The sequence below is a fragment of the Aphanomyces invadans genome (assembly GCF_000520115.1).
Source record: "Aphanomyces invadans strain NJM9701 unplaced genomic scaffold supercont1.21, whole genome shotgun sequence".
Lineage (NCBI taxonomy): Eukaryota > Oomycota > Saprolegniomycetes > Saprolegniales > Verrucalvaceae > Aphanomyces > Aphanomyces invadans.
The window spans coordinates 699,532-715,023 of NW_008580166.1; the positions used below are offsets into that span (position 1 = coordinate 699,532).

The 15,492-nt window shown below is 55.7% G+C and overlaps 2 protein-coding genes across 3 annotated transcripts; one reads left to right on the forward strand and one right to left on the reverse strand.

Annotated features, from left to right (window-relative positions):
• Window positions 1-245: 245 nt before the first annotated feature.
• H310_09484 lies at window positions 246-13,871 on the forward strand. Of its 2 annotated transcripts, XM_008875575.1 has the most exons (26): window positions 246-361; window positions 414-1,515; window positions 1,639-1,740; window positions 1,815-2,233; window positions 2,332-2,976; window positions 3,029-4,250; window positions 4,299-4,859; window positions 4,912-5,215; window positions 5,387-5,900; window positions 5,963-6,269; window positions 6,315-6,680; window positions 6,729-6,935; window positions 7,036-7,588; window positions 7,637-7,889; window positions 7,942-8,079; window positions 8,135-8,274; window positions 8,326-8,615; window positions 8,667-8,805; window positions 8,881-10,304; window positions 10,352-11,185; window positions 11,232-11,720; window positions 11,768-12,445; window positions 12,539-12,675; window positions 12,732-13,136; window positions 13,191-13,589; window positions 13,635-13,871. In XM_008875575.1, the coding sequence occupies exons 1-26, from the start codon at window positions 251-253 to the stop codon at window positions 13,830-13,832; spliced, it is 11,937 nt and encodes a 3,978-aa protein (XP_008873797.1). In that variant the 5' UTR covers window positions 246-250; the 3' UTR covers window positions 13,833-13,871. The 2 variants fall into 2 exon arrangements, with proteins under 2 accessions (XP_008873797.1, XP_008873796.1); XM_008875574.1 differs by having other exon boundaries at window positions 3,029-4,859.
• A 193-nt stretch (window positions 13,872-14,064) lies between these two features.
• On the reverse strand, window positions 14,065-15,424 carry H310_09485 (hypothetical protein). Its single transcript, XM_008875576.1, has 5 exons — window positions 15,219-15,424; window positions 15,087-15,167; window positions 14,935-15,046; window positions 14,743-14,863; window positions 14,065-14,601 (listed from the first exon to the last, which is right to left on the reverse strand). Exons 1-5 carry the CDS (start codon window positions 15,397-15,399, stop codon window positions 14,113-14,115), a joined length of 984 nt encoding a protein of 327 aa, XP_008873798.1. The 5' UTR covers window positions 15,400-15,424; the 3' UTR covers window positions 14,065-14,112.
• Between the last annotated feature and the right edge of the window lie 68 nt (window positions 15,425-15,492).

The following is a 15,492-nucleotide window of genomic DNA, read 5'->3' on the forward strand; positions in this document are numbered from 1 at the left end:
TCGAAACGTTGTGGTGAGTCCCGCCTGCGTTTACATAGCTTTTATTGGATCCATATCAATCGTCCTTGTACCGGATTACCCGGCGTTCCTTTATATAGTGCAACACGTCATGTGGACTTAAAACGCAGGCAGAGTAAGTTTAAACTAGATTCTCAGTGCCAGCACGTAATTGTATAAAGTGTTAGAGGCATGATATTATAGAGGTTATGAAGAGTGAGGCCACCCACTGCGGCAGAAGATCTTTGGGAAAATGGACGCAACCGGCGCGGTGGAGCAGGACCGGCGCGGCCAAGCGAATGTCCATTACGAGATACTTCAGCAAGAAAATGCTTCCTCGAATAGTCGATCTCAACGCATACTGGTGCGTGTGCCTATATGCGTCGTCCTTTTCCGATTGTGTCTTCCATACCTAGGGAGAATTGGCAGTTCTCTGCTCGGATCGCGATACTGTCCTTTCCACCGACTCCCTGCAATACTTGAGTACTGCGGGACGAGCCGAAGGGGTGAAACTTAGTGCAGAAAAAGTGCTTGTGGCCACCTCAGGCAAGAAGGACGACTACAGCTGCAGTAACAGCTCCCGCATGTCTTCGGAAGCGTCGCGACGACAACGGGTGGAAGAACTGACCAGGTTTTTCATGGAAGCCAAGTCCGACATTGAATTTGCGCTAAGTGGCGGGGGCCGTCGAAACGAGAGCATGCGCGCGACGTCGGCCGTCGCAGCTGCCGCGGCGGAACTTGACCTAAACGACGACGATCGCGACATGATAGACAGTAGCGACTCCACGTCGTCGTCCCTAGTTATTCCACCTCTGCCTTCCTCCATGACGGACCAGATGTCTGGGGATGCCGACACGTCGTCATCGTCCACGCCGCTCTTGCCCCCACCGCCTCCCTCTGAGACAGACATCCACGTCCCCTCCCCGGCCGTCCCACTGCATATTCAGTTGCTCGAGGACGCTGTGGACCCGCGCGTTTTCCATCCTTTGCTATTAGCGATCCGTGAAACTGATCCACTGTTGTACGGGACGATCGTGTGCCACCCGTTGGTCACCGGGCACGACGCCATGCCGAAGAAGTTTGAGAGCGGAAGCAAGCGCGCAAGCAAAAAGAAAAAGCAACGAGGCACTGCCGCTTCCACTGCGTCGTCCTCGAAATCGAAGAAGCCCGAGATGTACCACCCGGATTTCACGCTACCGCCGTTGACTCCAGACGAGACAGCGTTGAACCTGGCGCGGTTTGTCGCGCGTGCTATTGGGGATCGATCGGTGCAAGCCCTTCTCCTCGTCGTCAAGGTCATGGCATCGTACCCATTGCACGAGGTGGAGATCCCTGTGGGGTCGCACTTGCAAATCTTGAGCGGCCAGGCGCCGTCGCCGTCGCCCCCAGCGTCGGTGGAGAAAGACAAGGAACGTGCCAGTCCCAATGCGGAATCGGCTGCATCCTTGGACTTTATCAGCAGCGTCATGGAGTTGGAGGGTCAACTGGATCCGCTCGCTGCTCTCCGATCTCGACTCGGTACGATTTTTTGTTGCATCGTCATGATATCCTGATCGGCCTCCTCGAGGCAAATGGCTTCTTCGCGTGGGAACATGCAGCTCTTGTGTTTGACCGTTGTCGTGCTAATATTTCCAACTCCAGGTCGATTTGAACAAAGTCATCGTGCCATGGACAACGATGCAGAGGAGGACGAAGATCGGCTGGTGGAACAAATGAGTCTACACATGCCCAACCTGGACGAAGGTACGCTGCAATGGGGGCACTTGATGCGGCGGTGAACCAAGTGTTCGTACTCGTTTCTAACGTCATGTTTGCAGGGGTCGACGAAGAAGCTCTCATGGCGCGTGCGATTGCACTGTCGCTGTCCCCCGAAGTCGGCTTGAAAGACGAAAAAACCGATGTACCCCCGCCCCCTCTTCCGCTGACGCCCACCATCATCGAGCAACCAACGCCTGTGCCGTTCTCCCCGGACGAACTGTGGCGGCTGTACGATCCATTACCAGACGTGGTTGATGGCGCCACCGTCATCATGTATTGCTTGGGGGCGCTGCTCGAGGATTGTCAATCGTACGTGGCAAGTGTCAAACGCAGCATTTTGCCCGCCGCCAGTCCCGTCGTGCCGCATCCTCTGACGTTTCTTCTGTTGCACTCGAATCTGGCGTTCTTCTGGAATGTCCTCCACGACCGGGAGACGGTGGCCACCGACACAAGTCAGCTCCACCCGCTCGATGAAGTGGTACGTTGTTTAGGAGATGTACCTGATGGATGGCATGGCAAATCCAACTTGCGTCGTGGCTGAAGCATTAAATTGAAGCTAACGATTTGCTGTGTCAGGTTGTTGAAGCTGGACAAGTCGTGGTGTTGCATGTGCTTGAGCTGCACTTGTTTCACGTGGACGTCGTGGGGACAGCACCGGCTTCGGTCGGTCTCGGCCAATCCGTCGCGAATCCAAACCCCGTCCCCACTGCGTTGAAGGTCATTGTCGAGCGCTACACTGCACAAACCAAGGACATGACGACGACTGGCGAGTTGCGCCATCCCGTGGCAGTTCAGTACCATGATCGCGTTCTCGAACAGGCTCTAGTCACGTGGGTGCATGGACTGGCTTACTTTTACCCCGACCATTCGTCTCGCCATCGCCTGCTTGTGTCGCTGCTCGACGACATTCATTCGAAGCCTCTGAGTGACTCCTGTCGTGTGTTTCTTCAGTACCAACTGGACCTGATGTGCACTCGTATGGCGCTGCCCGACTTGGCTCTGCCCTTCGTTCCCCTACAGACCGTGTCATGCCACCAAGTTGACGACGCCGCGCTCGTCCAAAGCTCCTCGACAAAGTCGCCGCTCGTGTGGGCTCCCTCGACAATTCGTGAGGGATTGAATCAAGGCACATGTTCTGTACAAGCTGTTATGGATATGTGTAATGCAGCTGGCGACCTTCACCAGCCGAAGCTGTCGTCCTCCGAGGTCACTATTGAAAACGTAGGGTGATGTACCTGTTCGCGAGTGAGTTGAATTCACGTTGTTCATGTAGGTGGCTGAGTTGTACCAGCAACTCTTTGACAAAGTACAAGCGGAGATCCATACGATTTGGAACGAGCTCCCTGTGTTGGCCGATTTGCTGCTGCGCCACGTGCACATTTACCCGACAGCGCAGTCGCCGCCGCCGTCAGCCTTCCCCCACGCTCCACTTGTTGCAAACGTTACTGCGTCGTCATCGCCAGTGCTCCTCCTCCTGCGGGCTCTACAGGACGGCATGCTGCAGTGCATTCACGGCATCGCCACGGGTAGCAATGGCCAACCCTCACCCGCCGCGTTGGAGTTTGACCCCTCACGATGCGCCGAAACTCTCACGCTGGTTGATAATAACACGAGCGCCAAGCAACACACGGCCAAGCAATGGGGCATGGTCTTGTCCACGTATGCCTGTGCTCCCAACACGGGCCTCCACGAGTGGGCTGTACGCCTCGATCGGTGCGAAAAGGGTCACGTGTTTCTCGGCGTTTGTACTCGAGATGCCGCCGTGTCGACGTACGTCGGGGGTGATCGACAGGGGTGGGGCCTCATTGGTACCCGAGCGTTGTGGCACAATCGCAGCAAAGTTCGCGGAGACTACGGCGACGGGTTCAGCACGGGCAGCACCGTGCGCGTACGCCTGAACACGGATACTGGCGCGCTCAGCTTCGGTCTGTTGGACGACGATAGCGACTGGGGAACTGCATTCGATGGCCTCACGCAGTACGGCGCGTTGTATCCCGCAATCGGACTGTACCAACGCGACGACCAGGTGACGCTTGTGCACACCCACAATTTTTCTGGTTCAATGCCGATCCCCAAGGCGCTGTCTCCTACCCATCTGTCCCCACGAGGAGCGGTCCATGGAAGCGAATCCCCGTTTCCAACCCAATCATTCGCAATGGACACGGACGTGGTGTTCCAAACCCTGGTGAGCTACACTCACAAAGTTCTTGACGTTGAGCAGCTGAGCGTGCCGCTCCTGAGCGCGCTCGCGCTAATGAAGGCGTCCTGGCGCGTCCAGTTTGCGTGGCACTTGCTGCCGGCCATGGTCGAGCTGGTCAAGCGACTGGACTCGGAGCAGCACCCGTGGCAGTTGGAGATTGGTGGGACGTGGGAACTGAAATCGAGCGCGGCCGGAAACATTCCAGCGCAGCAGTACGTAGTGGAGCTGACGCAGGACAGTCGAGGAGGGGACTTGACCGGCCACTCCGTTTCGACGAACGCAGTTAGCTTGAAAGGTACGCTGCGAGGCACGAAAGTGAATTTCCTCGAGACGTGGATGCAAGGAAGCACATGCTTGGTCGCGGGCCGAGTTCGCGTCGACGGCAAGACATTTGCAGGAACTTATGAAGATACCAAGAGCCACACGAGCGGCCGGATCATGGGCGAATGCAAGGCAAGTGCTTCTACCGCACCGAGTCTTGCCACATCAGCAGCGCGACCGGTTCTCCACCTCGTGGCATCGACCCTCGTTGGCGCGTACATTTCAAGCTTCCTCACGCATGACGCACCGGTGATTGAGAAGAGCATGATTGGATTGGACGAATCCGAGATTGCGCCGTCGGTTGCGGACGCGCCATTCGAAGAGTACGACGAATGGATCAATTGCTCCTTGCTGTCGGGAGGTCTGCCCCTCGCGGACATTAGTCGACACTTGCAAGCGCTTGTTCAAACGTCGCACCACCCGTTGCTGCCGTGGTTTCAGCCGATCTTGCCACCCCCATTGCCTGCAACGTCCAACGAAGGCTTCAGCTCGTTCTTGCAAGACTTGATGTCTGGCCGCGAGAGCGGAGTCGATTCATACGTCACCAAGCACGCCGGGGAGTCTGCCTTTGTCCGACTTGGAGGTAACCCATTCTACGTATGGAGAGAGATGCTGTGACGTGGGGAAACGAGTAGGCGAGGCCATGAAAACCGCCAAACGCACGGTTTTGGCTGCCATGTTGTGGCACGCACAAGTGGCGTCAATCGATGCCTCACAAGAAGACATTCGTCCGAGCGAAAACATCCTGCACATTTGGCGGTCGGCCCACCGTGTCATTGAGTGGGGAATTCGCACGAAGAACGCCAACGCGATGACGTATGCCAGTGTCGCAACTCTCATTACCCGTCGCGCTCGATTCCTGCTTCGACTTCAACCGATCCGTGGTCACCATGTGCTGCAAGAGCGCGCGTTCTCGGAAATCGTGATGAATGTGTCCAGGTACCAAAGTGCGTGCATTCAGGTGGTTGTGGGACTGGGAGACGAAGCGTTTGGTTTGATGATTCACGTCTTGATTGCGTATTCCATTTTCGGAGAAACTCCAACGTGTTGGCGTAATGCGTTTGCTCTTGATAAGATCACGTATGGAAAGGCATTGATGACTTGGGTTAGATTCATCGAAGCGGGCGTCCAATTGAAGCGGCTGGAATCGATGATGCTACAGAATTGCTCGAGGGCGTATTTTCGCATGCTTGGACTGAACGCGATGCGTGCCGTGGTGGAACTTGGCCTTCAACAGAGTGCCGGACTGTGCGGTGTGCTGCAGTGGCTGAGCAACGTGGACTCGTTGGACCAGTCCGTGTCAATCCACGGAGGGTCCCATTACCTAGATGCGCTCGGTGGGGCTGGCACGGCTCTACACCGTCAAGTGCGTGAGTCATGGGAACAATTGTACGGCAACCTGGCAGCTCTCCTGTCTCGCGCGACATGGGCCAAAGATCACGATGTGCAATTGGTGGTGCTCCAAGCATGGGGCGTGATCATCACCCCCGACGACCATGCATTCATTTCCCGTGTCGGTATCTTCCGCACCCTCCAGACTGTCCTTGATGAAGCGCGGTCGTCGGCGGCGTCGTCCAGCGACAACCACAGTCCGACAAAACCCATTGTTCAAGCTGCACTCAAAGTACATTGCATCCTACATTCGTGTAGCTGATTACAATGACACATGTACGTGATGATCTGTAGGTGGTGCATCTCCTGGCTGCACAAGTCGCAACCAGTAGCCACGAAGAGCCCGCGCCATCGTCGACCCAAGATGTGAATGCCTCGATCCCACTTGTCCGTCAGCCATCGGGCCCTGAAACCCTCGGCAAAAGTGTGTTCAATATGTTGTACACGGAGCTCAACAACGCATGCCAAGAAGATGTGGGGCCGCAACAATATTGCTATCAAATTTGCAGTCTTCTGCACTCAGTGAGCGGAGCTGCGATTTGCCGACAGCACTTGTCGTCGGGACGGTGGCTGCGATTGCTGCTGCAGCTGGTGGAACGAGGTGCGTATGCGCGTACACTATGATCCACTGATGCGTGACACGAAGGAACGTTTGCCATCCAACAACGTGTACTGCAGCTTCTGCGTCGACTCCTCCCGTTTTTGTCCCCGCTTTCGCTTCACATTCAAGCCACATCGGACGACGAATACATGGGCACTGGCGACGATGATGACGCTCGCAACGCGTCGGAGCTGGTCGGCTTTTTCCTGAACTTACTGGGCCGTTTGATTCCAACAGTGTCCAATGCGGAAGGGGACAAACAGACAGGAAAACAGTCAAATCTCAAGCTCCACCACGGGTGCGGTGTCGAAGTTGTTTTGTTGCTGCGATCGCTGCTGCCATCTCCAGAGTGGGCGACAGTTATGCATGCGGTGTTTTTGCAAGCGCTATCCGCACCGTCGAATTCGTTTGGTGCGTTTGCATTCGTTCCCCACGTCGACATGACGTTTTTGTGAGTAGATTTTCGAACTCGCGCTTTGGCGGTGCTTTGTGTGTTGGGCGGTCACATTGAAGGGCTGCAAGTCGGGATGGTCATTCAGTTGCTGCCTCGATCTACCAATGCTCCGACCCACGAAATCATGTTTCGAGGTGCCAAGGGGGTGTTGGTCGGATTGGATGTCGAAAAAGGTGCGGCGGAGGTGCTTCTGCATAAGAATGGCGCATCTGGTAAGGCCATGTGTTTTCATGCATTGCGCACACCTTGAACTCGCTGTGAGCATGGTCTGCTCTGTTTGTTCTTTTGCTGCATTGGATCATGTGGACGTAGGAGCAACAACGGACCTTAGCTTGAGCTCAAGTCGCTCGATCCGAGTCCCGTTGGAGGATATTTCGGCCTTGCCAGACGTCGAATGCAAAAGCTCGGACATTTCCCAGCCTATTTTGGCGCAGTTGGTTCAAAACAACTTGCCGTACTTCTTGACTTCGGTCTTGAACTCGAACGACGACCCGTCCGATCACGACGACGACGCAGGCGACACGAACGAGTCCCAAGATGCAAAGGACCAACTCGTAGCGCTGATCATCAGCCTCATGGGGTTTCGCGCGCTGGGATCTCTTGTCCAACAAGGCGACGTCCTCGTCTGGCTGCGTGCTTCAATTCCAGCGCTGTTTCAAGTTGCAACGATTCACACGCAAAACACATCGGATATTGGGTTGCTTGAAGAGCATTGGATTCAGATGTACAAAAAGTGGTGCGATACCCAGCGCCCCCCGTCCGTCGATGCCAGCAATGGTGACGCGGCACACGATATGTCGGCAGCTTTTGCTCCACCGTCGGCCCTGTGCCAGCAAATGATGGAAATGGGCTTTCCTCGCGAATGGTGCATCCACCACACTCGCCACGACGGGGATTTGAACATTCAGCGTAGGTGTGAGGTGGCCTTGCAAAAGTGTTCATACCAAGTTGAAGCTGCCATCAACTTTTGCTTTGAGCACTCAAGTGACATGGATCGGTTGGTGAAGCAGCCAAACGTTGGCGCTGCCACAAGGCGACGGACGGGAGGATCGGCCTCCGCGCCGAGCGTCCTTGCTGCCCGAAGCAATCGACCTGATGTGTCCCCCATTTTACTCGAGCAACTGAGTGAAATGGGGTTTCCCATCACATGGTGCAAGAAGGCATTGGTACGTTGCAAATGGTATTCATATCTTCAATGACGAGATCGCCTCGGGGTAGATTGCAAACCGCAACAACGTGGATGCGGCACTGACTTGGATTTTGTCAAATGGCGAAGCTTTGGAAGCGGACGACCGCCGCCAAGAAGAGCAGCGAGATGCTGGCAAGAGTGGCGACCTCGAATGCCCTGCGATTGTGGTGCGGTCATGTCGCTCTTTTGAACACACGTGACGATTGTGGACAATGTGCGCAGAGGATTCCCCAAGGGCCGAACCCGTTGCGTCCCGTGAGCGGTCTTGCCACGATCAATGATGACATGCTCGTCGAGGGATCTGCAGGGGGTGGATTTGCCTCTGTTGGAGCTCCTGACTGCATCGCGCTAGCGGGCAAATGGTACGTAGAAGTGGATAATCTGGTGTGTGATGCTCAAGGATGTTGAAATAGGTACTACGAAGCGACGCTCAGCACATCTGGATGCATCCAGATCGGGTGGGCGGACGCAGCCTTCAGCGGGGCTTCAGAGCGCGGCGACGGCGTCGGCGACGGGCCACACTCGTGGGCATATGACGGGTGGCGTCAGATGAAATGGCATGGTAACAGCTGCCCATACGGTCTCAAGTGGAAACCAGGTGACGTGATTGGGTGTGGCATCGACTGCGACGCTGGCATGATGTTTTTCACGCTCAATGGCAAAAACATGGACGCGGCGTTTCGAGGAGTCGAGTTTGCGGGGGGTACGAGTCGTCGCTTTGGGTGCTGCAGGGTATTTCATGTCCACTTGCTAGGAGTGTACCCGTGTGCGTCGTTCAACCGCCGCGAACGACTCACGTTTAACTTGGGTGGGCTGCCGTTCAAGCATCCGATTCCTGGATTCTCTCCCGTTCTGCATACTATTTGGACTCCCACGTGCAACTCTACGTCGAGGTATGTAAATCATGTATGGATGGAGTCTGCCGTGCTCGAGAGTTGGGTTTTGAGATCGGATTGTTTATGTTGTAGCTATGACAAGGGCGAGCACGAAGATTGCTTGGAAGAGTACGTTGGCGAAGAGTACTTTGACTGCCGGTACTTTGCAAAGGACATCAAGGCAAGTGGCGGGGCACGCATCAAGTCGACGGTGGACCCAACGATGGATTTCCGCGCGTTGACACGTGCCTTGGCGATCCTGCACTGCCGCAAGATGCTGGTGTACATCTTGGCCGCATCGCCGACGAGCTTGCTGGATGACGTGCCGACGGAGCTAGTGACTACGTTCTTAAAGCTCGTGGCGACGTATACATCGCCGGCGTCCACCGTGTCGGAGATTTTCAAGCCCGCGGTCGTGACCGCGTTAAGTCCACACCTAGAAGATGCAATTCTCCGGTGCATCGACGATCAGATCCGACTCGCGTCTGGCCGCAAATATGCCAAAATTCACTGGGACAGCGCCGTCGAAAGTATTGTCACGAACCAGTTGTCGATGTTGAATGTGGATGACCCGCCCGTCGTGTGGCACGACAGCCACGTGTTGGCGCATCCGAACGTCGGCCTCGCCGAGTTTGTGACGACTCTGATGGCGTCCAAGCACCCGGTGGCATTGATTCAAGCGTGGAGCCGTGCGTTCCGCTCGCCCAGCATGAATTTGAAAGAAAAAGCGTTTCGGATCCTCTCGGGCCTTGTTCCTCAAGTCCCAATCTCGCAATTGGAGGCTATCCCTGTCGCACGACTCCATGCGTTGACCTGCGCTCGCCTCGCCAAGGAGTACGTAAACTACCCTGTCGTGTCCAAGTACCTTGAAAGCTTGATGGAGTTGACGGCAACGCTGTTCGTTGTGTCGCCATCCGAAGCAAAACCATCGCTCGAGCCGCGCATCACCAAAGCGATCCAGCTCTTGCAAATGTTGGACCAGCTCCCTGTGGTTCAAACACCGTCGTTAGCTCCACCGGACACGGAATCACCGCCAAGCGAGACACGATTGCTTTCCAACGCACCTGACGACGACGACATGTCCTCTGAGGACCAGAATGCATCACTCCTGACCCCGACGACGCCCCCGTCGCCGTCGGCAGCTCCATCCTTCCAAACGTCCCCGACTGTTGGCCCTCCCGTCACAGTCGCATACTTGACTCCAGCCCAGAAAAGCATCTTGCTCGCCGCGCAATATGGCTTTAAAGTTGGTGACACGGAATGGCACCATGGGTTTGAAATGGGCGTGCTCAGTGACGAAGCGTCCCAGTTCTGGAGTGGCCAATTGAATCAACCGTTCCCAGTGCAACCCCCGGCAAGCACACCAGACGTACCGACCACTCCGCCCCCACCGCCATTAACAATTGGTTGCAAAGTCATTCGCGGCCCCAACTGGAAATGGCGCGATCAAGATGGTGGCCAAGGCAGCATCGGCGTCGTCGAAGGCATCAGTCCTTGGAGTGGAATTGAAGGCGAAGGTATTGTGTCGTTGAGAAGAAGGCGGCGCATTGACACGATTTGACAGGGATGAGTGTGCGTTGGCCAAACGATGCCCTCTACACGTACCGCTGGGGCGCGGATGGTCAGTATGACTTGACTCATGTTGAAGTCGACAGTGAGAACCAAGTGATCACAACGTACCCGACTCCAGAAATTGCTCCTCCATCCAAGCAACAAGTCCAGCTCGGGGTCATCTTTCGTCTCCACCGCACCGACTTGCCGTCAGGCATTGCCGGTGTCGTTGAATACCCCGACATGAACGCTGTGATTGCGGTTGTCGGGCAATACGCCGAGCACTCGATGGAACTGGTGGAACTTGGCATGGTTCAAGGTGATGTTGACATGGGATGGCAGGTCAAGTTTGGCTGCGATCGGTGGGTGCCCGGAACTCAATACCACCTGACGGAAGACGGCACCAACTTGACTGGAGAGTACACCCACAGCTTGTGGCAGCCTGAGACCAAAACGTGGGTTCCTGTACAAAGCACGCTGGAAGCGCAATCCAAGCACTTATTCGTACTGGATAAGCAAGCAACGTTCTCGACCATGAACTTGTCCGACGACAGGATGTCTGTGCAATGCACGTCAGGAGAAGCGCGCAACTTGTCGTTGGGCACCGTGGGGTTTAGCAGCGGCATCCATTACTGGGAAGTCCGCGTCGACCACGGCGAATTCGGCAGCGTATTCTTGGGAGTGTGTGAAAAGCACGTCAAGGGCCAGCCGTCGCTCAACTTGGGCCGGTGGCAGGGCTGGGGGTTTGTCAACTTTCGAGCGACGTACCACAACTCGACGGAGCGCATTTACGGCGACCACTTCAACACAGGCGACACGATTGGTGTGTGCCTCAACATGGAATCTGGTACGTCTCGTACGGGTCGCGGTCGACATCTCATGCCATGCTGTAGGCAAATTGCGCTTCTTCATGGACGGAATCAAGTACGGCGAGCACATTGTGACCGACTTGGGCGTTGCCTTTGACGGTCTCAAGAGCGATCGCCACATCAAAACGTTGTATCCGTGCATTGGCTTGCGCAAAGCGGGCGACAAGGTGACGCTGAATGGCAAGTGGGTGTCGCAGCCAGGTCTATCCCCGACGCTGCTGTGCCAAGACAACGTGGAGCTGCAGTCTGTCTTGCACGCTTGGTCGCATGATCGTCCGTTGCCGTTGGCATTCATGCAGTCGAGTTATGCCTTTTACACACGATGGCGCACAAATCGCTACCGCCGGGTTGCAATTCGATCGAAAGGCATGCAAATTGATGTCGACACGTCCGTGGAGCGATGCATCCAAGTGTGCGGCAGTAGCCCAACGGTGCTCGTTGCAGGAGACCGTGTGCGCATCATCAGCAAGGGTGGGCGTGCGCTGGACGCTCCGGAAGAGGCCATTGTGTTAGGTATGCTGGTTTGCTCGCGGTGTTTACCGATATTTGACATTGTCCAGGGGTGTATCGCAATCGGCTGTGGTATCGCGTCGAGACCCAAGGCAATGAGGGAGGTGAAGAAGGACGTGGATATGCCTGGTACTGGGACAACGAAGAGCTGCCGGAGCTGGTCTTGATCAAGCGAAACGGCATTGAAATCCAAGCCACGACGACGATCCCTCCCCCTGACGCCTTCGCCTCTGCTACAAATCAAGCACCTTTAGTCGGCTTCGACGCGTTTTGCACGTTGGCGCACGGAATGTTCGCAACGGATCAATCAATCGTCGATCAAATCAACTCGCTGTGCGCAACAGTCGGCGTCGACGTGATCAACTTGCCCTGCCAAGCGGTCGATATTGCCGTGCAGCCCCGTGTGGCCTTGCTGATGGTTCTCAACCAAAAGGTGCTCCGCAGCTTGCCCCTCGTCCGCTTTGACGACCGAAGTGTGCGTGCGCTGCGCCGGCTCACGTTTACCAGCACCAAATTGAGTTTCTGGGATGCTACGTTGAAAGCAACGGCGACGCCAACCCCGCTACCCAGCGACGAATATGAAGACCCGCGAGAAATTCGAATCATACGCATCAACCGCATTCAAGCCCAAGCGTCCAAGCTCGCGCTATGTCCGTCCCCGTCGGATCGGCTACGAAAATCAGTGTTTGGACAACTCTACCGTGAAATGCGAACGTGGAGCGACTCTGGTACGCTCCATTTTGATCGAGATTGCGGCTTGATTTGGCTTTATTACCTCGTCGTGGTTGTCGGTGCTATCAATGCGGATGTGTATGTGCCAGGCTTCCGACGAGCGTACACGGGCAAGGGCCATGGCGGCCAAAAACGAGCCTTCAAAGTGAAATTCCTTGGGGAAGGCGTCAACGACTACGGCGGCCCGTACCGCGCTGTGTTTGAGCAGATTGTCGATGAGCTCCAGGTGGGCATCAATGCATGTGGTGTATGTTGCATCCGCTGAACGAGACGTTTTTCCAGATGGATCAGGTGGAAATCACAAAGGGTGAGCAGGGCCTTTTGCCGCTACTCGTTCCATGTCCGAATCGCCGGTCGGGGACAGGAATGAATCAAGATAAGTTTGTGCTGAACCCGAGCTGCGGCACGATTTCCGTTGCCGTCGGTCCCATTGCTCTTGAATTGCACCGCTTCCTCGGTAAGTTGATCGGGACTGCCGTGCGCCATGGGCTCCAAATGGGTCTCGACCTTCCGTCGGTCGTGTGGCGGCCGTTGGTCGGACTTCCGTTGAATCGCCATCACTTGGAAGACATTGACGTTGTCGCGTTCAACACGTTGACCACACTTGAAACGCTGCCACCGTCCAAGGATGCCGACGAGTACTGCAAGCAGTTTACCTTTACAACCCACCTGAGCGACGGCACCGAGGTTCGACACCCATGACGCAAACGTAATAGTTCATTGCGTCGTTGGTTGGGTTAGGTGGCGTTGCGCCCAGACGGCGAGACACAGCACGTCGACTATGCGTCTCGAGATGCGTTTGTCGACTTGACATTCAAGAAGCGGCTGGTTGAGAGCGGCCCACAACTTGCTGCTCTGCGCGAAGGCTTGAGCGCTGTGATTCCGATGGAGATTGCCGGGTTGTTCACCGCCAAGGAGCTCGAAACCCTCGTGTGCGGTCGACGGGAAGTGGATGTGTCGCTGCTCAAGCAATGCACCGAGTACGAAGATGTGGACCCAAACAGCGACCTCATCGTCGCGTTCTGGCAAGTGTTGGAGGAGTTTTCCCCCGACGAGCGAACGCTGTTTTTGCTCTTTGTGTGGGCGCGCAGCCGCATGCCGAATTCGGCCAAGGATTTCCCCATGAATTTCAAGATTCAGGTGCTTTCTCTACGTCATGTTGGGTACGAATGAAACACATTGTAGGCCCCGCACGACCAAGGCGCGCGAAGCCACCCCGATCAGTACCTGCCTCACGCCCAGACATGCTTCTTCTCGCTGAGTCTGCCGGCGTACTCGACGAAAGAGATCCTAAAGGCCAAGCTGTTGTATGCGATTCAGAACTCGCCCAACATGGACGCCGACGTGCGTTTGCACAATGCCGAAGGATGGGCGGATGCGTAAACGACGTAAACCAATTCTATAATCATTCCATCATTCTTGGTGCAAGCTTCGGTGGCGTCCGAGTCGCATCACACCACCGACAACACTCCATGGACCGGAGGCGTTGCCAGCCGACGGGCATTGGCCAGCACAACGATTGCACATGCAAATGGAACTGGATCGAAGGGCATCCCCACTTTCAGTGGGCAGTCGATCGCCCAAATCCTGTGCACTCGAATCACCACCAGTGGAAGGAGGACCAGCCAAGGTCAAGCCAGGCCGACGCTTGTTTTCCATGATGTTAAATGCCTTTGTTGTACGTGACCGTCTGCATGATGACCCCTTTCGCGTTGACGCGGTGGCGAAAATCGTTTTCGATGTAGCGAGTGTCGACTTGGGCTGATTGTCGAAAGAGGCCAAACGTGAGCGGGACCGACGTTTGGATCATGACTGCCACGAGCGCCAGCGTCGCAGGGAGCTTGAGCCATGGCCGCGTGCGGAACGCCATTGTCTTTGTCTCGAGGCGCTGTATGATCAACGGTGGAATGATCAAAATCGGCGCCGCGGCAAAGATGCGCCCGCCAATGCACGATGCAACAGCGTACAGCCCACACGCCTTGCTTACCCCGACCCACTCGCCAGTCTCGTCGAAGATGTTGACCCCGCGTAGGTATTCGGACTGGCGCATGACTGCAAGGTTGAGCAGATCGGCGGTAGCAACGGCGGCAAACGGCGCAAATCGAAGCATGAGCGGATTTTGGTGCGCCTTGGCCCATCGTCGAACGCCCAGCTAATGGCATCGAGTTGGTTCAACTGTGGCGGGGGCGGTGGATGCATCAAGATGGAGAAAACAGTACGAAAAAGTCACATCAACGTCCTGCTCGGGTCATGCACGACGTGGCTCGAATGTGGAATTCGCCATTGTCCTTACCGACGCCGCGACGGAACTGGCTGTGGCACCGATGTACGCGGCAATCCGCTGGCTTGTCGTGTCTTGATTCGTTGCATTCCGATTGGCATAGTAGTGTAGTGCGTTATACGTTTGGTTGAGCCTACGAAGCCGTTAGAATTGCTGAGAAGCGGCTAAGGTGGCGAGAAATGCCGAGCCTGGTTAGCATGTTACCACTGCCAAAAGATAGTGGACCGCGTCGTGGAGGCCAAGATCATGCCGCAGTCAAGACCCAAGTTCATGGGAACAATCATGGACACCCGCAGGGGGAAGATCACCGTATCCCCTGGTGAACATCAGAGCAGTCGATGACGAGGCAGGCATACCTGTGTCGGGGTGCAATACTGCCCGGGTGAGATGCAATGCTGCCTGGTACTTGGCCTCGTCGGAGATTGGAGCACCGTTCTCTGTGCGTGAACAGGTACGATCATGTACGAAGACATCGGGTCGTCACGTACTGGCACGCCACACAATGGACTTTGCATCTTGCACTTGTTGAGATGTAGCGAATGCCGTGCGAAAGTCAAGCATGTCCCACGTCTTCTTGACACGCTGCCAGTACGTTGCTTCATCAGGATCTGCGAGGAAACGAGGCTTTGCGTCACCCGCACTTGCAACAGCCTTGTCCCCGATCGCCATCAAGGGCGCGATTCGAAATCGTATCCTTTCAAGAGGAAATCATTCGTTCGAGCTACATACAGTAGTAGTACTAGTAGGAGTACTGCACGAGTC

Coding starts and splice junctions, on each gene's coding strand:
- H310_09484 (XM_008875574.1), top strand. CDS start 251: ATGGACGCAACCGGCGCGGTGGAGCAGGACCGGCGCGGCCAAGCGAAT. Junction 8,275..8,325: donor ATCGCGCTAGCGGGCAAATG/GTACGTAGAAGT, acceptor ATGTTGAAATAG/GTACTACGAAGCGACGCTCA. Junction 13,590..13,634: donor CCATGAATTTCAAGATTCAG/GTGCTTTCTCTA, acceptor AACACATTGTAG/GCCCCGCACGACCAAGGCGC.
- H310_09485 (XM_008875576.1), bottom strand. CDS start 15,399: ATGGCGATCGGGGACAAGGCTGTTGCAAGTGCGGGTGACGCAAAGCCT. Junction 14,864..14,934: donor TCCACTATCTTTTGGCAGTG/GTAACATGCTAA, acceptor ACGGCTTCGTAG/GCTCAACCAAACGTATAACG. Junction 14,602..14,742: donor CCAGTTCCGTCGCGGCGTCG/GTAAGGACAATG, acceptor CGATGCCATTAG/CTGGGCGTTCGACGATGGGC.